This window comes from Perissodus microlepis, chromosome 4 (genome assembly GCF_051167445.1).
Source record: "Perissodus microlepis isolate ML-2025 ecotype Zambia chromosome 4, ASM5116744v1, whole genome shotgun sequence".
NCBI lineage: Eukaryota > Metazoa > Chordata > Actinopteri > Cichliformes > Cichlidae > Perissodus > Perissodus microlepis.
Genome location: NC_140464.1, coordinates 29,310,619 through 29,333,924, shown reverse-complemented (window position 1 = coordinate 29,333,924; position 23,306 = coordinate 29,310,619). Strand labels below are relative to the sequence as shown.

The 23,306-nt window shown below is 42.8% G+C and overlaps 1 protein-coding gene across 2 annotated transcripts in view; it reads right to left on the bottom strand.

The window, feature by feature from the left end:
- Positions 1-363: 363 nt before the first annotated feature.
- The window catches only part of hdac5 (histone deacetylase 5), a 63,716-nt gene continuing 40,773 nt past the window's right edge, over positions 364-23,306 (bottom strand). For both annotated transcript variants that reach the window (XM_084926949.1, XM_084926948.1), the window contains 22 exons: positions 23,153-23,284; positions 22,889-22,998; positions 20,957-21,073; positions 19,710-19,821; positions 19,476-19,586; positions 19,188-19,381; positions 18,980-19,098; positions 17,336-17,531; positions 14,186-14,297; positions 12,812-12,945; positions 12,510-12,630; positions 11,918-11,967; positions 11,734-11,841; positions 11,591-11,646; positions 11,415-11,502; positions 9,309-9,428; positions 8,819-8,916; positions 8,493-8,611; positions 8,155-8,288; positions 7,658-7,739; positions 7,385-7,565; positions 364-7,215 (listed from right to left, as the gene is read on the bottom strand). In XM_084926949.1, the coding sequence (XP_084783075.1) occupies positions 7,176-7,215; positions 7,385-7,565; positions 7,658-7,739; positions 8,155-8,288; positions 8,493-8,611; positions 8,819-8,916; positions 9,309-9,428; positions 11,415-11,502; positions 11,591-11,646; positions 11,734-11,841; positions 11,918-11,967; positions 12,510-12,630; positions 12,812-12,945; positions 14,186-14,297; positions 17,336-17,531; positions 18,980-19,098; positions 19,188-19,381; positions 19,476-19,586; positions 19,710-19,821; positions 20,957-21,073; positions 22,889-22,998; positions 23,153-23,284 (2,534 nt within the window). In that variant the 3' untranslated portion in view covers positions 364-7,175. The remainder of the gene's footprint in view (positions 7,216-7,384; positions 7,566-7,657; positions 7,740-8,154; positions 8,289-8,492; positions 8,612-8,818; positions 8,917-9,308; positions 9,429-11,414; positions 11,503-11,590; positions 11,647-11,733; positions 11,842-11,917; positions 11,968-12,509; positions 12,631-12,811; positions 12,946-14,185; positions 14,298-17,335; positions 17,532-18,979; positions 19,099-19,187; positions 19,382-19,475; positions 19,587-19,709; positions 19,822-20,956; positions 21,074-22,888; positions 22,999-23,152; positions 23,285-23,306) is intronic.

Genomic DNA, 23,306 nt, shown 5'->3' with positions numbered 1-23,306 from the left:
CACGCCTGAGCTTCAGTTTTGGCTTGCTTCAGCTCGATAACCACGCTTGCTAGCTCAAATATGCTCACTTTTGGCTCCAGAAAATCAAGAAAGCGAAACTGAAACTGAACAAAGAGTTCAAAAATACTGCCACCCACCAGGGTAACTCTCAGCCTACTAGTGGACGCGCCTGTGGTATCAATTTGAAAAGCCGAGCTGAATTCCTTCAAGAGTTAGCGCTAGTTGATCACATGATGATGGCAACTTTCAGGCTTTGCAAACAATCCATAGTCTGTATACAGACAGCCTCTTGCTGTATCTGAGACTAGAAAAGCGCTCTGTAAGTTTCACATCATGCACAGAATACAAGTTAGTGCACAGACCATCGGTGAATTGCTTTATTGAGTTTCCAGACAAATTTAACAACAAGCCCACTTAAAAAAAACAACAAAAAAAAAAAACAGAGAAACAGGTAATCAGGGTCAACATCACAACATTACAGCGAGAGTAATAAAAAAAGGGCTTCGTTAAAATGTCCACAAACCCCTGAAATGAAACTGAGCGTGAAGAATCACAATAGTCACCTTCCCTTTTTAGGCTCCTGCAACACAATCCATCAACAGCAAATCAGGACGAGGAGGGGAACAAAAAATAAACAAAACAAACAAAAAACAGGCTGAAACTTCAAAAAAGGGACAAGTATCATCATCAATAATAGTCACAGTAATAGATTGCTCACGTGTATTGCACATGTGTACACATATATGCACTTTATATACATGTGAGTCAGCAAGAACTAGACACATGTTATATCGTCGCAACAGGCAAGAATCTGGAGAAAACAACAGCACAGACAGAGAAGAGTCAGGAATGTGCTCGTGATCAGTTTCAACAAAAATGGCATTTCCCGAAAAGAAAAAAACGTTTCAGGCGCGAGCTGAAACGAGTGAAAGGTAACAGAGAGAACGTCTCCCCTCAAAAAACAGGAGGTAAATGAGGGAGAGAGGGCGAACCTCCTCTGTCTCCCTCCCACCCGACAGCCCAAATGTACCGCTCTCCCACCCCCCGCCCCTGAACACCGCATGATAGCAGGACACTACATTTACACCACAGTATCAAACATATCAAGAAATACACAGTATCAACTCGTAGCAAAATAGTCCGAGTGTGTGTGACTGTGTGCGTTTCACCTCAGTGTCGTGTGGGTGGCAGCAGCAGTAAAGCTATGTGGCCTCCAGGCTGGGGAGGTGCCCTGACAACCCAAACCATCTCTGTGCATCAGCACGGTGTCCTGAAAGAGTTCTCCATTCCTTTCCCTCTTCTCTTTGGGCTCTTCCAGCTAGCGCAATCAGCCCTGTGCTGAGGCAAGATCCCAATGTTTCCCACCTCAATCTGTGCTCATAAGTGTCCTCGACACCAAGCAGCAACCACTGCAGCTGAAGGGTTTGGCCGTCTCTTGGTGACGTGCTAAATCAACGCAACCACAAGTGGTTCATTCAGTTTTTCCAAATTAGGCCAAGTTTGTCCATCGCATCTGTCGACTACGACGACACAGAGGAGCTCACTCAAGCTCGAATCTTGGACAGTAATGCTAATATGAAAGTTGGGTATTTTTAAAGATGAGCAAAGTTTAGAACTGTTCACAACCATGTGTGAAGAAAGGGATAAACGTTTGTCGTCATATACTTTGGAAACTTTGGAAAACTTTGCTGGTGTCAAGTTTGCTTGCTTGGCAATTCCGTTTCTAGATCCGACTGAGTTTGCAAGAAACCCATCTGAACAACATCTTGGGAGGATTTTCCTGTTATTTTTTTTCTAATTCTTTTAAATCTTTAATTTTTATTGTGGAACTAATAAAAACCACAAAAGAAGTCTGACCTAGCGAGATAAGGTAGCTAATCATGAGCTCTTATAGGTTTACATGTTGACTTGTTGGGTCAAGGCTTATTTTAATGTGACATTCTTGAAAATACCTAAATTGTTATCCAAACTTGATTTACAGGAAATCAACTAACAATTTGTTCCCTTTGTGAATGCAAGAACAAGGAAAATTGGAAAAATTGTGTGCACTTCCAAATCAAAGGACTTAGAAAACCAACATCTGATTTATTGGTTGTTTCCATTTTATTGGTTTCTCTTCACTTGTTTGCTCTTGTTTGCATCTCAAAGGGAAAACTTACAACTTAGATTAGATGCTAATTGCTGTTACTGAACCTTTTTTTCTAATTATTACAAAAAGCAAAACTACATTTCTATATCATCTTTTCTAAAATGGAAAACAAAGTCTTACTGTTTAACTACATCAACTCAGTCTTTTCTTCTTCAGTGGTTTAACAGTTTAGGCCAGCGGTCCCCAACCCCCGGGCCTGGGACTGGTACCGGTCCATGAGTAGTTTGGTGCCGGGATGCGAGTATTGAGGCTCAGGTGTGAAATTCATGGTTTTCAGGGTTTTTTTAGCATTATTTCTTTATCGTTTTTATCGTTAACTCGGTTTCCCTGGGTCTTTTCCGAGTGTTATGAATAAATCTTCTTTTTTTTGGTACTGGTACTGGTTTTATTTTGTTGTATTTACCCGCTACACCTTAAATGCCAGTCTGTGAAAATATTGTCAGACATAAACCGGTCTGTGGCGCAAAAGAGGTTGGGTACCGCTGGTTTAGGCCACAGTGACCATGATGCCCACAAGATGCTAGTCTAGTTATTGAGGGGATGGAAGATCCTTTAACAAAGTGAATCTTTTACTTGTTGTTACTCATTTTTATAAATGTTAAGGTATTTTTCATCTGAACCAACACCTGTGGTAGTTGCTGCTTGCCTCCAAAGTTCTTCATTTGCTCCCTTTGTGCTTGCATGAACTCCAGTCGAGCTCAGAAGCTGACCCCGTGTAGCACTGCGGTGTCGGGTCATTAAAATGATCGACCTGTCCAGCTCTCGCTCACTCTACGGCCCCCACGAACCCGACGCAAGGCGCTGCTATTACTGACTGCGTGTTAAATGGACAAAATGCCCTTAGTGTTTACAATAGTACAAAAAGACTACACTAAACCACCTGGAAACACAGGTCAATAAATCAATCAATCAATACTGCCTCTCCATTCCACCTGACAGATAATATACACAAAGAGCACTCAACCACACTGTGTAAAAAGGTACAGAGAGTTCCTCAGATCATTGGTTGCTATGGCCTTCTCGCTCTCTGTTCCCGTCACTGCAGTTCCACCACTGTGGTATTGCTTTAAATGGACGAGACCCAGAGGTAGCAGCGTCGGCTAGAACACCGCAAAGGGTCCTGGGAAATGAAGTTTAGTGAGGTTGACGATTACGTCGATCAGAGTTAGTCCCCTGACGTCCCGGTATAGTGTTTCTGAGTTGAGTTTCAATAGGTTTTCATAATAGGCCGGTCCAGCTCTGAAGCTTCTGTGTCTGCTGAGCAACATGTGATTGGTCAGAATGGGAAGGTGGTGGCCAAACAGCAGTCAGTAGGCTTGAGCCTGAAGTTGGGTAGGTTGAGTTTTTGAGACTGAACAAACCTCAACACTTTCAAACATTCACTTTAAAGATTTCATGAGTGGTGCAATTTGACTGCACTTTTATAATGATGATTTTTGAGGATTATATCATGTAACAAAGCACTCGCTCCTTCATTACTGTACTGAAAATAGTGGATTGTCGGCACTGATCCAGGAACAGCACACGATGCATTCTCAGTCATTGTCATTATTGTCACAGAATGGAAGCGAAATTTGTGTTAAAAGTTTTAACAGCCTTCATATGCGCTCTGTTCATTGGATGTAAGTCACCATGATATATAGTTGTGGTAATAAGAAAGTACGCCCTATGTAACTTCTAATGTTTCACATATTAGTACATAATCAGATAAAGTGCAACCTCAGAATCACCCCAAGGTCAGAGAAACTGACATAAAACCAGGCAGAGCACCTCGGGTATGAACTAGGCAATGTTGTAAAGAAGAGCTGTTCCTCCAACAGTGTGAGGAAATGATAGTCATACAGCGGTTACTGCTGCTTGTGCTTCTACAAACTACTGAATTATCCCAGCTTTTATTTATCTGACTTTGTAATGACTTCATTTAAAGAGCTGGTAACGACTCAGTCATTTTGTTTATGCCCGATACTTAAAACCTTAGAATAAACAAAGCATGTACTTTTTTTTGACTCAAACTAGACTATTAAAAAATCTGAGCAATGCTCTTAAGTCTTAATTTGAAAAAGAACAAGCTTGAAATGAGAAATCATCTCGACACGAGAATGCAACTAAACAATATGAGAAAACAGAAAATGAATCTATCAAGAAATTCTAATTCTAGGCGGATCTCCCTGTGATCTATTGATGTAACAGTGATGTTGATAAGCCTGCTGAGTTGCACATTTTTCTGCCAGCTTTGGCTACAGCCGCTGTGTAGCTTTCAGCCTGGATTATATCTTTAAATTCCTCATATTTGTTTAGGATTATATATGCAGGATTATATTTGCTAATATTAGAAATAGACACCTTTAGACCTGTGTCTGTTCACCATTGGAAAACTAGTGACAACATCCCAATTTGAACATGCACAAACTGAGAATCATGTAGCTTTAACAGCAATTCAGGCAATCCAAGTGTCAACCTGGACTTGTACTGCTAACCCCGGGTCTGCAGGCATGCAGCTTCCTGATGTGTCCTCAACAAAAAACGGTCTTCTCCATTGAAGTTGGTGCAAACCACATCCAATAATACCTGAGGAAGCAGGTTTTCCTCGCTCTCAGTACTTACTGCTTACTCACTTTGTGTTATTTCACCTTGATTTTAATCAGTTTGTAGTGAGTTTATTCAAGTTTACTGTGGACAGCTGGGGATGAAATACCAATATCCCAGTCCAGCCTCGTGGTCTAGGCTCTGGCTGATCCCCTGGTCCTCACCCAGGACCACTTCACCCTGACAGACCCTACAAGGGGCAACAATGACTTCTGAACCCATGGGATCACTCAGCCAAAGCCCTCCACTGTGGTAAGGTGGTGATTATGCTTTCTGGGTGAGGTGTTTTGGGCATGTCCAACTAAATGTGGGGCAGAACCAGGGCACGCTGGAATGGGAACACCCATTTATCACCCCAGAAGAGATGGAGGGCGTGGCTGAGGAAGACCGTCTTAGCATGTCTGCTTAGACTGTTGCTGTGACCTCTAGAAAATGGATGGTAGTGAGTTTAACAGCATTTAAGAGGTCTGACTGTCATCCAGCGAGGCTGTTTTCAACACTCCTGCTGTACCTCATTTCACGATCCATCAAGTGACCATCGTTGCTTCACTGCTTCCTGGATCAGAGCTGATACAAACCTAACGTATGAGAATTACAGGGCCCATGATTTGGTACCATCGTGTGATATGTAGAATGAATACCACAGTCTCTGGAGGAGCTAGCTTCATTTGGACTACAAAAACACATAATCACTGGACCAGCCTATTTTACTCAGCCATGACTTTTGACCTTAATATCACCTTTCTGTAGTTGCTGCTGTTTGCCTGAGGAGGGCAGCGCTGGTCCTGCTAGAAGAACTAGAGCTCGCTGACCACCCCCCCTCCAACACAACAATATTCAGCCATCCTGAGCATCTATAAACAAACAAACAACAGGTCGTGGTCTGATCGCATCAGACCATGTGCTTACTTCCTGTCTAACAGCCAAACCTTTTCAAACTTCAAATCTTCAAATAGAATATATTCAGAAATCCAATCTGATTGGATAAAACACTGTTTACATATATATATATTTATATAGAATATTGTTTTTGCTTTTTTATACAAAAAGAGAAAGTCTTTTGTGGTTTTATACATATGTGTATGTACAGATATAGAAAAGTGACCACACCAAACCTGCTGTGATGTAACCATGGCCAACAGGACAGGAGACGCTATTTACACCAAACGGGAAATATTACAATTCTTTTAAAAAAAAAGAGAGAGAGAGAGAAAGATAACGTGGGACGTGGTCACTGTGGTGTTTCAAAAGTACAATCCCACAGTCCCCTCCTTCAAAGAAGAAGGTGCAGGGTTTAGGTCACATGACTCAATCAACACAAATGATAAAGACAGAGCGAGGGAGAGAGAGGACTGATGGGTGTTGCAGTTTCATTAGTTACATGAATCCTGCTAAAGCTGATCTGATCCTGAGACGCTTCCACCAGATTCCACAAAAGTCTGATTGAATATTATTTTAATCTTATTACTAATATTCAACTGAGATTTTTACTGGAGAGTTCTAGTGTGTGAGGATGGCTTTAGAGGGTTTTCTTCCCTCAAAAATGTGGAAAAAAAGCAAAACTCAGTCTTTTGGAATATAGCCAGATATTAAAAAATAGTCAATAAGCAGAATATGTATTTACATGAGCTCATGAGTCTCTCTCTCCATCTCTCTACAGGCTGCTAAATAGTGAGACTGGGACAAACTAAGGCATCCAGATGAAGAAACAAGGACTCAGAAATGAAGTGACCAACTGGATCAACAACAGCGTGTGTGTGTTTGTGTTTGTGTGTGTGTTTAAAAGTGTGCTTCTTCAGTCCTGATCAGCTGGTTGCTGTACTGAGGTGCTGCGGTGGTGGTTTGTGTTTTCTGGACTTAGTTTTAGTTTTTGTGGACAGAAAAAAAGGCACCTAGTTCCTCCTCCTCCCCTGCGAATATTAAAACCAGTTATTTCCTCCCCCCTCCAACGGGCAACCCTGCGCTCGACACACGCAAGAGGACCAGTCGTCCGCTTGGTGTGCGGCATTTAAGATTCAAGTTTTTCCACAGTCATCGTCCCTCAGTGGAAACAAAGGAGCAGGGATGGAATAAAAAGGTCACGAGAATGATTGGAGGGTGGAAGAGAACATTTCAGTGGTGCTGTGTACAGGTGGTCAAATATTCAAGGGCTCCCTCTCTGCTGAGCCCCACGGAGGTGCTAACAAGTCGTCTGCTCCTCCTTGCATGGACGAAACAGTAGAGAAAAGAAGTGCATCCATGTTTTCGCATGACACGGTTTCTCCTCCGTTAAGTTCTCCTTTGCCAGTTGGAGTCCTCCACAACAGCACGACTGCGCTCTGTGTGTGTGTGTTGTGTTTACCAATGCACACTCCATGGAGGAAGAGGAAAAGGAAGAGAAAGAGAGGTGCTAGAAGGAGATGTAAGTGGATGTTTGGTGTGCTTCTTGTTTAAGCTCCTCCTACAAAACGGGCTCCTCTTCCATTGGTTCCTCTGTGGACCTGAGAGAAGGTCAAAGCAAAACAACATAAATGAATAAATACAAGCCTGAGAATTTGTTTGAAAACATGATTCATTTCATTTTATTGTGAATTACAACACTAATGTTCTTGGATGACATGCGTGCTCTCCTGGCCCTGTAGCATAAAGCTTTCACTGTGCACTGCTGACCTGCTGGTTTCTGTGCTATCAGGAACAGAGCCTGGCTGCTCAACATCAACGCTCAGAGACGCCATGGCGCTGACCGTTTCCGCCTCATCCTTCTCTGACTGGCCTTGAGCCCCCAAGGGGCCGTCGAGTAGCGAGTGTCCACTGGTCTGAGACAAACTCTGGAGACAGGACCAGTGTTTACCTGCAGGGACACAGTGAGAGAAAGAAATACAATCAGGAAGTTGAGAAGATACGATCTCATGGGTTTCTGGCAGTTTAGCGAGCGTTTCTTACTCTGGATCTCTATTACTCTCTCCAGGGAGGCGTAGGCTTTTGGACAGGGCTTCTCCTGAGGCCACTGAAACATAGAGTCACACTGACGGAGACAGAGAGAAGGGAAAACCAAAAAATAAGTGCCCGACACTTCAAGAAAGTCTGCTAACCAGTGAGGAGTGATGTTCTCATCGCTGAATCACAGAACAGGCTAGCTAACATGCTTTATTCTCTTTATTAGTTTATGAGTTAGTGGGTACTCTGGCTTCCTCCCACAGTTCAAAGACATGCACTACATGGTGTGAATGTGGTTGTGTGTGTATCACAGTGTAATCGGCTTCATAGCTTTTGTGCCAGTAAGAAAGCTACGAAGCAGTAATTACAGTGTGTGCTCAGTCACCTCAAACCATTACAAAACCTTGTAAACACTGGTGTTGTTGTTCCATACTGTTGTGGCTAACACCTCCAGGTGGTAAAAGTCGAAGGTTAAGACATAAATATTAGACTCTGACTCTCACCGGGTCTCCCAGAAGCGCAGAGACGCAGGCCTCCGATGCGTCACAGATAGCGGTGAGGTCATGACCGCCCTCCAGCGCCATAACAACCCGCCCACCCGCCAGAGCCATGAGCAGCTGCGTTAGCTGACCAAAACCTGCCAACACACAACCGTCACACGTGAGAAACACTGCATGTGAACCATAGTCACATAGACTCCTCAGAAGACGGCTCTGTAGAGAGACAGCATGTTTCTATTCGTTTGTTTTTTTACTGTTGAAAAACAGCTAGTTCTGGTCAAAAAAGAAAAAAGAAGTTGAGCAAAAACCCCAAATTAAAACAAACTAAAGGTTGTACTCACATTTGGCAGAGACATTGTAGCCTCCCAGAGGAGACTGATGACCCTCCACTGCATCGAAGCCTGCTGACACCAGGACCACATCTGGACTGAACTGTTGAGCGATGGGCATCACCACAGTCCTACACACACACACACACACACACACACACACACACACACATTTTTACTTCACTGGATGCAAATAAATTTCACCACTGGAGTTTTTTTTTTTTGCCAACAGAATTTGATTCCACTTGTGTTGCAAACCTGAATTAACACCATTCAAACGCATACATGGCAGTACAAACATCACGAAACGATGAAATCTCCACGTTGAAAAGTTTTACCTGAAAGCAGTGAGGTACTCCACATCACCCATTGGGGGATCTACTCCTCCGGTCCACGCTATGTTCACATTAAAACCAACACCTGCACCTGATCCCACCTGCAGACAGCAGGACAAACAGGGACAGAGCAACAATCATCATCACGTGTCTTTAGCCATTCTGTTTGTAAACTCTGCTGTCTTTGCATTTCTGTCAGTTTCACTTTGTGTCTGTGAGCCTCCAGTTGTCTGTCTGCCTGTTCACCATCAGTTAATCTCTCTCTGTATTCTTGTTGCTTTCTCAGTCATTGGCCTCCTGCATCCTGCAATCAGGTCTTGTCTCTCCTGTGACCATATTTGCCATTTAAACTCAAATAGCCACCGGTTCTCGTTGATTTGCCTCTTGTTCGTTCCTGTGCACTACATTATGCAAGTGTGGTCAGCCAAGGTTGAAACTTTTGGTTTGTCGAATCCTCACGCCCACAGAATGACCGGTGGGATTGTGTGATTACCTCCTCTGGAGCGCCGCTGCCAGGAAAGAAGTTTCCGTCGTCGTAGCGATGGAGGGAAATGTAGAGGACGTTGGGGTCACTATAGAAGGCCTGCTGAGTGCCGTTGCCATGGTGAATGTCCTGCAGTGACATATCACAGCAGCGTCAGAGAGAAGGTCAGAGGGAACGTATGGTACAGACACAGTGGACACACAGGGACGGGTTAGCCTTTCACTCAGATTCATTTCCCTTTTAGTTTAACTTTTTAAAACCTTTTAAAAAAATGTTTTCCCAAAACTCTCAGGGATCATCAAGATGCTGTTTTGGTAAATGTGAGACATGCCTTTGTTTTCTTTTTGCTCTAACTGTTTTTCACTGGAGTCTTAAAGCGTTAGAAACGGCTTTATAACCATTTCCAGACAGATAGATGGAGAATACTGCAGCAGCTTTCTGAGAGTTAAAGCGGGATAAATAGAAATGACTGTGTGATAATATTGTGTGAGTGAAAGGACCGATGTAGAGGGTATACTGACGCTATAACTGATGTCTTGATTCGGCAGGTCTGCTAGGAATCAGGTCTGGGTGTGGCTAGCAAAACTGAACTGTGATATCCTAATAAAATGTGGTGAATCACAAATAATTCATAATTTAACAAAGATACAATGAGTCCACTAGGCTACATACACAAAAGGTAGGTTTGGATAGCTTTTCTTTATCCTTTAACACATGAAATCATTATTCAAATAGTGCATTTTGTATTTACTCAAATTATCTTTGTCCAATCACGTCACTTCACCTGCAATAATGAACAGTCACATTTAACCCTGATCTTACCCCAGTAGGCCTAAATCCTGCTTCCAGCTGCATCATTAATACATTCATCTTTCAGTGCATTGATTGCTGAATGTATTAACATAAATCTGTTTCACCCAAACTGAAGAAGCATTCATCTGTTCGGGGGGGAAAGTTTGGAGTAAAAATGAAGTTATTATTACACTTTCTATTAAATATGAAATGCCTAAAAAATCTATGTAAATATAATGTTTTCTATAGTCATAGAGAAACTGTGTGTGTGTGTTCCTGTCTAGCTATCTTTGTGAGGACCGAAATCTGCATTCTACTATACTTGTGAAAACCAACAGTCACTTGTGAGGACACACACACTGGTCCTCACACGTTTGAAGCCTTTTTGAAGCTCGAAATGTGGTTTTAGTGTCAGGGTTACAATTAGGTTATGGTTAGGTATTAGGGTAAGGGTTAGGCATTCATTTTTAATGGTTAGGGCATAGGTGTCAAACTCTGGCCCGCAGCCTAATTACATTTGGCCCGCGAAGCCATACAAAATTACTATTAGAGCTGGCCTGCCAGTATTATACAGTGCATGTACTGCTAATACTACAATTCCCAGAATGCTCTGTTGATGTTTTGGCGTGTCAGTCATGACAGGACCCATTAGCACCCTCTCCTCTGTTGACCATAGTCATAGCAACCATGCAAATACTGCCATGCTACCTATACCAAAATGGCAAAAAGAAAGGCAGAAAACAGGAGCTTTCTGGACAGGTGGGAGAATATGATGAAAATTTGATAAATGATAAAATTTAATTCAGAAGGCTGCAAATACATTTTTTATTTAAGAAATGAATTCCACTGATGTGTTATTTAATTGGAATTTTGATTTTGCGTGTGTGCAATATTAAGTTATATATACGTTTATATAGTTATATATATTGTTTAGTATTAAGCTTTGCTTGGTCCATATTCAGTTTTTCAGCAAAACTTGTTTGAGTCCATAAGAAAAGATTCCTTGTTATATTTGGAGGAAGATTTTTTTTTCAATGAATATTAATGTTAGCCCGCGACTTTGATCCAGTTTTGAATTTTGGCCCACTGTGTATTTGAGTTTGACACCCCTGGGTTAGGGTAAGGGGCTGGGGAAACCATTATGTCAATGAAGGTCCTCACTAAGATAACTGAACGGGCTTAAGGCATTTTTGAGATGTGATTTTAGTGTCAGGGTTACAGTTAGGTTAGGTTTAGATTTAGGCTGACAGCATTATGTCAATTAGATGTCCCCACAAAAATATGAAAACATGACTGTGTGTGTGTGTGTGTCTGCCCTCTCACCCAGTCCACAATGAGGATCTTGCCCACTCCAAGTTTCTGCTGCAGCAGCTTGGCAGTAATGGCGACTGCATTGAAGAAACAAAAGCCCCTGTGCAAACACATTAAAAAAACATATTAGTCAAGCTGGAGATGTAGTGAGAGAAATGTAGTCAGAATTCTGTGACAGGTGTACTGACATAGCCGTGGACTCCTCAGCATGGTGCCCTGGAGGACGAACAACTGCGAAGCCATTCTAGAGAAACAAGCACAGAGTGAGGGGGACGCGCACGCAGCATGAGCTCACACTCATGGTTTGTGGTTGCCTCGGTGAAAGCCTTACTTTTAACTCCCCTGCAGCCACTCTGAAGGCCAGCTCGATGACCGAGCCCACCGCCATGCGCACTGCAGCCGATGAGTGCATCTCATTCCACACTGTGTCGCTGTCCACCTGCAGGGGGCAGCACACAGTTCAGACCAGGGCTAACACTAACACAGGCAGACCAGCTAGAAAGAGAGAATCTCACCCCTATTCCTCCACAGGGAAGAACAGCGTACATCTTCTGGCTAATCGGACCTGGAACGAAAATCAGCCAGAGTTGAGGTTACGGCACATATTTACATGAAGTGCTCGATACATTTATCACAAGTGGAAATAATAATAACAGACAAACAGTAAAGTGGGTACGACACCAACTAAACAGACTGCCACACAGGCAACAGCCAAACACAGGATGGAAGGACCATAACTGGTTTGTCAGAACACACACTCAATCATCACGACATCTGAATGTTATCAACCTTTACAGTGGACACACTGCTGGGTCCTGAGCTTATTTACAGTAAGGATGCTGTGACATTCCTGTCTTATTTTCCTCTGTGGCGTTACTGTGAGGATAATTGATCTGGGTGTCTGACTGATGTATTACTTCATTTCTAAAAATTAAACAGGAACATTTAAAGAAGCGATAAAACTCATGCTAACTCGTACAGCAAAAGTTAAGCCAGGGCTGCATTTTTCTCTATAATTTACTCTATAATTTATAATTTATAATTTACTTTAGTCAAGCTTCAGTGTATAGAAAGTGTAGACAGACAGTCAGACAGACAGACGGGTACCGAGCAGCTTCTTGTGGTCCAGTTTGTGCCGATTGAGCGGACTGGTTCCATACAGCAGGGTGTGGAACTCTGAATGGACGGACTGGATCTCATCCAGAGATGCTTTACGCCCACGAATCCTCTGCTCACACACAGACAGAGAGTAATGTTTGCATACAACAAAATCAACTTTGCAAGAAATGACACATGTGCTGCACTTGCTTTTACATAGCGTATAAATCAATAAACTGAATTGAACGAATCATTGCAGGCTCTGCCGTCAGTGTGAAGGCCTTATCTGAAACTTAAGAATGTGTGTGTACCTCACAGCGGCCCAGCAGGCCCGTCTCCTGCAGTCTGGACCAGATGCTCTGAACTCTCCCAGCATGCTCTGGGTGGATGTGAGCGTTCCCACACACACATTGATGTTTCAGCATCAGACTGTCATATACAAGCCCTGGAGACGGAGAGGAAAAAGATACACACAGGTATTGCAATGAAATAAAAGCCTGTCCTTCAGATGTATGGACACCGGGTCAACAGCAGCTGTAGTACCCAATGATCACCACAAGATGTCAGGAGCAACTAGCAATTACATGTATTTATGTGCAGCTGCATAAAGTCTGTTTTTATATTCGTAAACTGGAATTTAACACTGGTTGGTCTGTTATGGTGTGGAAAACAAAAGATCCACTTTAAGCATGAAATGAGGCAGAGAACTGGTCACAGCAACACAATAAGAACACAATCTATGAAGATTTAAGATTTCGAAATTTACAGCCACACGTTTACTCTGAAATAACTGTCAAAGACAGACAGGTCACCTTAATCACCAGCTTTCATTATCAGGATTAACATGAGCATGCTCTCTGGAGCCTCTGTTTTCAAGCTTGCTCAACATTTTTACAAAGCCACATCTGTCAGATCTGCCCTCGTTTCATCCTGGTCAGACCCCATCTCAGGCTAAGCTCATGTTGAAGTGAACCCTTTTCTACATAAAAGAACTAGACTAGGAAAACAGCACAAAACTCATGGTTTAAGTCTTTATTTGGTACCAAAGAGTTAAAAGCTAATTTAATACCAGAATAAATACCAGTCTGTTTAATAACACACAGTGTGAGATGAATAAGGATTACTTATGAACTATGATTCAAATCCAAGAATTCAAACTTGGAGCAGAACAGGTCATTACTGTGACGCTCCCTCTCTCTGGCTTTGAAAATGCCAAGAACGCAGCTTATGGTCTGAATAAACTTTATAAGTGTGCCAGCTGCACAGTGTGAGCTGAAGTAATTCTAGGTGAGGCGATTAAAACGTGAAGTGCTCAGACTCCTCTGTGTAACAGTTTAGTTTACAGTACTCATGCAAGGAAGTCTCATATGGAGCTGTTGTCCTGTGGATTCAGAGCATACAGTAAAGAACACCCTGACCTGCACGTTCTCGTCCCAGCACATCAATGCAACATAAAAACAGGAAGAGCTCTTACTGGAAAATAATCAAATATAAAACAAGGTACGAGTGATGGGCTCATGCGCTGTTCATCTGAACCGTCAACTGAGAGAGTCAGCTCCCTGTTGCTAGGCAACAAGTATGGAGGCCTCCAGTAGGCAGACTTGACACCATCACATTGTTATCCAATGGGAAACCAGATGTGCGCACGCACAACCACATAAGAAGCGCAAACACAGAAAACTGACCGGTAGTGAAGAGGTGTTTGATGGGATTAACGGCAGCTGCAGGAGAGGACTGCGCTCTACCCAGGGGTCTGTGGGGCAACGAGGACTGGAACACGCCCAGCTGCTGCAAGGCCTGATGGGACAGGGATGGAGGGAGAGAAGAGATAGAAAGTAATGATTCACTGCAGGAGGATGAATCAGAGATCAGCTCATTCACTGCAGCGATGGAGGATGTGTGTGTTTAAGAGGAGAGCACACTTAAAACCAGTCCTGTCTCTCTGTCTCTGCCAACGCACACACACACACACACACACACACACACACACACACACACACACACACTGAAATCACTATTCAAAATATTGTATCATTCACAAAAATTGTGTTCCGTTTTCATGACATTTGGACTGACTGTCCTGAAATCTAACTGATCACCACCCCCTCATGGTGTGTGTGTGTGATTTCAGGTTTGTGTAACCACTCCCCTCACACACACACACACTCTGTGGTGTCTATATATAGGGAGTGTTGCTGTGCTCCCTGCTGCGATCTGGGTGACTCATCACGCGTGGGTGGACACTAAAAGACACACACTCGAAGATATACAGACATACAGGACACACATACACACACAGCGGTGAGTCCAGTGGTTGAGTCATCAGCTGGTGATGTCACTGCGGCATCAACAAGTGTGTGTGTCTGTGCATCATTATCTTGAGGCTGGGTCAGCTTTAAAGGCTTTTGTCTTTCTTCCACTGTTCAACAACATGCCCCAAACATCCAACCTGATACTTGAAGTACTGAGCAACAACAGGTCCTGCAGCAGAGGATGTGAACCCCTGCAGAGCCCTGATCTCATCATGCAGTCTCCCAGGAAGCATCCTCCCTCTGATTTTGCATATTACTGTATACACTGTATGAAAGCAGTGAAGTTGTTCATATTCAAATGCCATCTTTTTTTGTTTTGGTTAAGCATCTGATTTCTTCTTCTTCTGATGACTCATCGAGTACCGGTGCAAAAATAAATAAATAAATAAAGCTGTTTCTCCACAATCACAGCATCCACTTTAACCCTCCTCTCAGTAAGTACCACCAACAGTGAACATGGGTCAGAGGTGTCATGGGGCTGGAGAGAAAAAGATGACTGAAAAACACAGTGAAGTGTGCAGGTTAAATGCATTTAAACTCAATGACCGCTAGCACGCACGTCACACACAAACCTTTACGGTCGGGTCCACAAGTATTTAGACAGCAGCACAATTTTCCTACAGAAATGTTGCCTCTGTACTAAATCAATGAAATGAAGCAATCAAGATGTGATTGAAGTGGAAACTTCAGCTTTAATTCAAGAGGCTGACCACAAATCTTGCATTAACCATTTAGGAATTACAGCTATTTTTATACACAATCCCTCCACAGGCTTCAACGTAACAAGAGCAGTGTACCATAACTGAGTATATCAGAAACCTTTAAACATTCGGAAGCCAAACCAAAAACTGAGAGTTCTCCTTCTGTGGCTTCAGTGTTGTGTGCTCAGGTAAGCTGGTAACCATTCAAGACCTCTCCATGTTTTGCTTTAAGAGGTGCTTCTGTTGGACCATTGCAAGGCTGAACTGTGAAGCACTATCTTATCAGTTTTGCAGCATCTGATTGAAAGTACAGTTTGCACCTGCAGTCACATAATCAATAAAGAAGAGTGGTGCAGTAGTGTCTGTGCCTTTATATAAAATGTATATAAAAGATGGACACAGCCTCTGTGGCACCAGCCACTGGTCTAAGAAACATTAAAAGTGAGGCTATGATGAGCGCTGGATCTGACAGTTAAACCGAGAAATACAACAGTCACTTGTCAATCAATAAATATATCTACGATAATGTATTCAATAAGACCTGAACTGAATGATTGTGACCATAAACTCATCGCAGAAGTGTTTACAAAAAAAACGTCGGCACTTCTTCAGAGCTGGTGAAGTCGCCCTCTGTTGGCCATTTGATAAAAGGCAGGCTTAAAGTATTTCTGTTGAGGCTTTACTTCTTAGATATGAAAGGTAAGTCCTTAATGCCGTCTCTACTATGTTGGAGAGGCGATCAGGTATATGAATAATGATGCTTTCTTGTCCTTGTTCATGCTCTTATCATGTTTCACATTTGTAAGGCTGTTCTAATCTGGCTGTTTGTGCTCGTCACTGCAGCCACTCACTTTGAGGTTAAACTCTACTTACATTCACTAATTGTAGATTTAAATGTTCTCAACTTTACTCAATGTTATGTAGGGCTTTTGTTTACCAGGGAAACAACTCAACTGTGATTATCACCTTTATCTGCCATGTGTAGTCTCCGTGGTCTTTTGGTGTTGCTCAGCTCATCCTTCTGTTTTTGGCCAATTCAACTGTTGATACCAAATGTTGGCATCAGAGTCTGATTGTGGAACGACATATTTAGAATACCAGATGGCAGACTAAATGGAAAAGAATTCATGTAGTTAGCATCACTGATCCACTTTGAGCAAAGTGATCCTTACGTTCAGTCAGAGTCCTTGAACAGTGTTGTGCTCACACAGTTAGACGTCACCACCCTGCACACTGCCAAGTGGTCTGAGCATCACATTGTATAAGTTGGCTCTTCAAGAACACTTAGCCTCGTCTAAGACAGAAAAATATGCGTTTGTCAAATTTTGGGAAATTCAATGTGTGTTCTTTTTCCTGAAAGCAGATAAGACACGTTATGCAATGAGCTCAGCCCAAAAGGAATACTCTGAAGTGATACGTAAATGTACTGCAGCTCAGAATTGCTATGTGTGAAAACAGTTGTGCGTGGGTGAAAAACACCTGAAGCCACCTCAGCTTTAGACTGAAGTAAGAGGCCGACCATTAGCTGGGATGAGTCAGATCACTAACGCAAAGCAACCGCTGTAACAGAGCAAACGCAGCGAGATGCAAAACAGCAGGAAGGCGGTCAGTGATGCATTTGTGTGACTCATCCCTCTGTGGGATGACGCTGTGGAACCAACAAGTCCTGAGTTTTAAGACAGACCGTGGGCTTTGAAGGAGCTCCTGTTGGACACCTTGTCATTATCAGATGAGCCCAAGCACTCACTAACTGACCACACCCATTTACATGAACCAAGCTGATTATCAATGATGCAAAGCTGCACTGTATTCACACACAAACCTGACTGTAACTCCCTCTCTCCTCTTCGTCGCCCTCCCTCAACTGAATGATATCTTCATCCTCTTCCTCTTCTTCCAGCTCACTCTCGGTGCTCTCCCCTTTGATATGCACGCTTCCACACTCCTCCTCACCCTTCACGTGCACGCCGAGACGCTCAGATGAAGGCGTGCTATCATCAGACCCCTCCTTCTGAAGCCTGATTGGATGAGAGGACAGAACAGAGGGAAAAGGTGTGTCCAGGAGCCAGATACACATGCTCTTTACGAAAACTAGCTTCTGGGTCAGATTTACAAAGCAGGGCAACTGATCGACAACCTGCAACTGAACAACGCACCAACGAGAGTGTAAAGCTATTCGAACAGGCACAGCCGGTTCATTTCAATAATGATGTCGGCATGATCTACCAAGAGCAGCACAAATTAGCAGGCAGGACACAAGTAGGACCTGGTGAGAGAATGAGTCATCTATTGTTGTTGAAATCTCACAAACATAACAAGCTCATGTTTTACAGTGTTTCCTTCCAGGAAAAACAGCAATTCAGAAAAATGTTTTGATTCAAGAGCAAAACCAAAGGAAACTGAACAAGATCCGTTCGGGTCTTAAGACTGAGTCCAGGGCTGTTTCAGTTCAAACATTTCCACCTAAACCTGAACTCTGACAGCTGACTGATGGGATGATTAGGCAGTCAAATATCTACATCAATAATAAGAGCGACACACTTTATGTTGTTATGCAAGTCATAGAAAATTCATAGGAAGAAAACCTAGGAAGTTTAATTGTGATGATGAAGAGCTCTATAGCTCTCTGCAGTTTTCACTCCCAACGTTTGTACAGACATCTGACTATAAACCAAAAACACTGCACACTGTAAACTTGACTCTCTGTAACAGATCCATGACCTGCATGTGTTTAGCACCAAAGCACTTGGGTTCACAGTTTGAGCCATCCATTATAAGCTTGTTCCGCTAACAACCATCTCAGCTATGCCAGGAGCACCAGTTAAGATAACGTGTAGAAATAATGGCAGGCAACCACAAACCTAAATCGTGTTGTGAGTCACTTAAATATTTCTCAAAACTCTGAGCTCAGAAGAGGAAACTGTGATGACTACGTCAGCCAACAAGATCAGTAAAAATGTAAAAATAGGAGCAGCCACACTCTTCATTTCTACAGATATATAATAATATATACATATATATATATATATATATATATATATATATATGTATATATTTATATTGTTATTAACCAGCCTAATAACGAAGCCTAAATAATAACAAACTGAATTCATGTTTTTATACTCATATTTGAGCTAACGGAGTGGACATCTCTGAGAACAGAACATTCACTTTTTATATTCAGGAATTGTATTTGTAATTTCAATTGTTATTTGCAATCTTAATTAAAAACAAATAACAGCATGCTTTTCAGCTTCTTTGTAAAGCAACAAATTTGAAAATTCACAGATAAAAACAATATTTCTATTTAGCATTAAACAGCTTCCACATACTGCTGGAGGAACCATTACTGAACACAAACGAGGATTTTGGCATTGGCATAAACCTCACATCAGGCTGGGGCTAATAAATGTGTTAAGCACTGTGTGTCACACAGAGACACACAAACACAGAAATACTGGCACACCTGTGAAGGCCCACCCCTTCATCCTCCTCCTGCATGTCATTGGTCTCTGTAAGCTCCTCCTCTGTTTCCTCTGGGTGAGTGGGTGGTGGCCTAGGTAAATCTGTCCCCTTTGACAGCATCTACACACACACAAACACACAAAGATTATGTGAGAATCTGCACGTGTGCTCATCTGTGTGTGTGTGTGTGTGTGTGTAATTGTGTCTACCTTGTAATGCTTCTCCAGGAAGTGATGGTGCTGCTGTTGAACCACCAGTTGCTGCAGGGCCTGGGGGGACTGGGGCAAAGGTGCGCTCTGCGTACGAGCCAGCGGCCGGTGGCGAGGCAGCTTGTTGACGGCCCGCATGCCACCCGACACACCTCTCTCTGCCGTAACCAGCGGCGATTGGCTGTACATGGGCACTGGACAGGTCAAGGGTCACAGAAAAAGGTGATGAGTTAGGCGCTGTCGTGAATTTTTGTGTATGTGCTGTGTGCGCGATTGTGTTTGCACCACCTAGCATAGCAGTCTGTTGCCTAGCCTGCTCCAGCAGTAGTACGTGTTGCAGTAACGAGGAATGGGCTGAATGAGAGCTGGGGGGCGGAGTCTCCACATCATGTCCCACACCTGCAAAGACATATTAAATCATAACTAAAGAATTCATTTTAAACCAACTACAGTCATGATGCACTTTTATGATTAGTGCACAATGACTCACTAAACTCTGATATGAGCAGCGGTCCAGCTCACCTGCTGGAAGGGAGGACGTGGAGAGAAACTTTCCTGTTAGAGCTCCACCCCCCCGCAGTGACTGGATGGCCTGACGCTCTGCCTCTTGCTGGGCAGACAGCTTCTGGGAGGGCTTTAGAGGGAGTATTACCATAGTTACCACACAGACACAAATTGACAGGCACCTCATATAATAGCGTGGCAGTTTTTCAGCTGCTTAGCTTTTTGCTTAAATCCTCTCCTTGAACAGGAACTGTTTATTTAACACAGAACTCAGAACAACAAATCTATGAAGTGCTGGATTCCTTCTTATGGTACAGATTTCCTACAGTGGTGCAAACAGAGCTGGGAGCAAACGGAGAAACCAAAACCTCATCATGAAAATGTATCCAAAGCCAAGACCAAAGAAGTCTAAACACCGTGTTTGGTTGTCTTAGCATATTTTACCTTCATGAAAATGCAGGAATAACTAGCTTTACACTGCAACACAAGAATATGACTCTTTATTGTTTCCATGTATTCCATAAGAAGCAGCCTATGGATATCTTTCCACTGGGTTCGTGTAGAAATGTGCAGACATAAAATCCCACTGGAGAAAGAGCTTTTAACCAAATCATACATTTTAAGGATAGCACTCGCTTACACATGCAAGCTAGAAGTGATCTCTCACCAAAATGAACAGTCATGGAAATAAAAAGGCCTCCTTTGGTTTACTTCTGTGTGGAAAACTACACACATATAGAAAAAGAAGAGCCACTGCTTCATGGATCACTTAGTGTAAGTGAGTAAGACTGACTGCTTTGTAACAAAAGTGCACGTCAGCTAGACGAAACTCCTGGGTTTAAAAAGCAAAGCAACAAGGAGGCGACTTCTACGCTCACCACAAGGAGGCCAGTTGGAAAGAAGTCACTGGCAAATGACTGATTGACACCCTCAGTAAGCCCTTTCCCAATTCATTCATACAGCTCCATTTAACAACAACAGCTGGCACAAAGTACTTTATATTGTTAAGTAAAGAACCTGCAGAGGTAAGCAACCCCAGCAATCACACCAATCCCACAACTGTCTATGACTGAGCATTTGGTGACAGTGGGAAGGAAGAACTTCCTTTTAACAGGAAGAAACCTCCACCAGAACCAAGCTCAGAAAAAACAGGATATGTACATCCACTGTGTAACAGTGTGTGTGGCGAGTGCATCGGTGTGGGGGTGTATAGTGTGTGTTTGTGTGTTCTTGTGTCGATGGGTACATGCACCGCAGTGACTCACCGTGATGTGTGTGTTGGCAGGGAGGCCCAGCGAGATATTCGGCAGGGAGGGTGAGGTGTAGAGACTCAGAGGACTCAATGTCCCATCAGCCCCCAGCGTCTGATGGAGAGACCTCAGCTGCAGAAAAACAAACACGCAAGCAGTTTTAGTGTCCTGCACAGGGAGAACTCAGTTTGTTCAATTTAGCACATACTTGGGCAAAATATAATTAACTGCTTCTTCTTCTTGTTACAGGAGAAGACCATTTCCTGGAAGTTTCTTGGAAGAGCACAAAAACAGGAAACTTCCATGGCATTTGTTCCACACTCGCTCAACTTAAATAAACAGAGGAGTCTTGTCAGCCTTGAAGGCCTTTAAGAATTACTCCATACAGCCTGCTTTAACATGCATTTGATACAGTTGTGCCCAGTATATTATCCATATTCAACAAAACCCTTAGAAATATGCCTCTGGAATAAAATGAAAAAATGAAATCACACTGTCTTTGGCCATGCTTGTCTTTAATCTCTAACTAGAGCCCGACTGATATCTCAGTATCAGTGTTTATAATGCCCAACAAATGAAAACTCAAAAGGTAAAGAGACAGGAAACCATGTTATGAGCATTGATGTTGGATAGTTTGACCACCAGAGGGCGTTCTGTGTACTTGTGTAGCCAAACACAACAACCAGTTAATTCAAGTGGCATCGAGCAGAGTGTAAATGAGTAATCCGAAACATGATTATTTAACTGCTTTGTCATATTATCTTCATAAAGACTTACAACGAAAACGTAAAAAATGTCAGGGGAATCATTTCATGTGTCTTTAAAGTCATATACTGAAATAACCAATCAAAACCAACCAACTCTGCTGAGGCTACAACTACGGTTTGTCTGTTAGGTGAACTCTGGATATCATCTTAGTATAGTTTCTTTCTTATCAACAAAGCAGCAAAACCTATTGCAGATATGGCACATCTGGTGGTGTACCACAGGGTTCCATTATGGGACCTATGTAATTTGCGTCACACACTCTACATTCCTAAAAATAAGGGCACAGGAAAAGTGTATTATTCCACTGAAACCCTTTTACAGTAATCACTGTACCTCATTCACGAGTAGTAAAGGCTACATACTTCAAATTCTTCTTGATTTTATTCTCCAGTATCGAGAATCAATACTCTGTTATGTTAAATTATAATTTTACATTTAGATTTGTAGGTTTTGCTTTATTTTCTCCAAAAATAATTGTAGACATTACAGAAGTTTGATCTTGTAGGGGTGGTGCAGATGCCTCACAGCAAAACGATTCTGGGTTTTCTGTGGCCTTTTTTAAATGTCTCTTTTTATTCTGTTATACTATTGTGAAACTGTAATTAGAGGTTCAAGATTTGTTTCTGTAAGCACAAACCACAAGGGTACAAATAAAATCCCCCCTCCAGGGTGCAGGGAGTACTTTAGAGAGTTTCCCTCCAGTGACTAGCTCTGAACCACTAAAGGTACAGTTAGATATTTATAAGTTAGTATTTTTGCAGCCCTATTTCTGCGTCACAGTGAGCAATTTTATCTTTGACATTTGACAAACAATAAAAATTCGAGGATGTTTTCTTTTCCAACATTGCAGTGCTAAAATGGTTTATACTTTGGCTGTGACCCAAACAGCATCAAAGTATGCACAGCAAGCACAACTACACGCAGAAACACTCTGCAGATACAGCAAAGAAGACAACACAGGGGCAAAGCCAGAGTTCCTGCCAAAGTTGATTAAATGCTGCCTTTTGCTGCTCAATCATCACTTTCACACAGCTGCCTACATGTCGCCTGTTACAGTTTCCCCCATATCGTCATTTTTGATTCAGTGCTCCACACTGAACTGCAGGGGGCAAACTCGAGCTTCGTGTCGAGTTTGAAGAAATGAAAATGAAGCCAGCCTATGTGTGTGTGCACGTGTACCTCAGTCTGTATGTTGGGGACTGATCCAGTATTGCCGTTGGCAATAGCTGTATTGGAACTGTTGGGACTGCTGGGACCTGACCCCGGAGCACTGTTACAGAGAGAGGAAACTGGTGGAGAGACACAGACACAGGAATAAATGAGCAGCAAATTCATTTTAAATTTCTGATTAAAGCAGCTATTCACACTAAACACTCTGCACCTGAGAGCTTATTTGCACTTTGCACATCTTCTCAGAATGAAAACGTAAGCGTCTCTGCTCACCTGATATCTCTATGGCTCTCTTCTTGAAGGTGCTGATGACAGTTCCGTCCTTCCTGCGGAGGAGAGGGGAGCTCCGCCTCTCTGCCACCTTTTGCTTCAAGCGTGAACGCACCTTCAGGTTAGGCTCAGAGACTGGACGAGTAAAGAGAGAGGG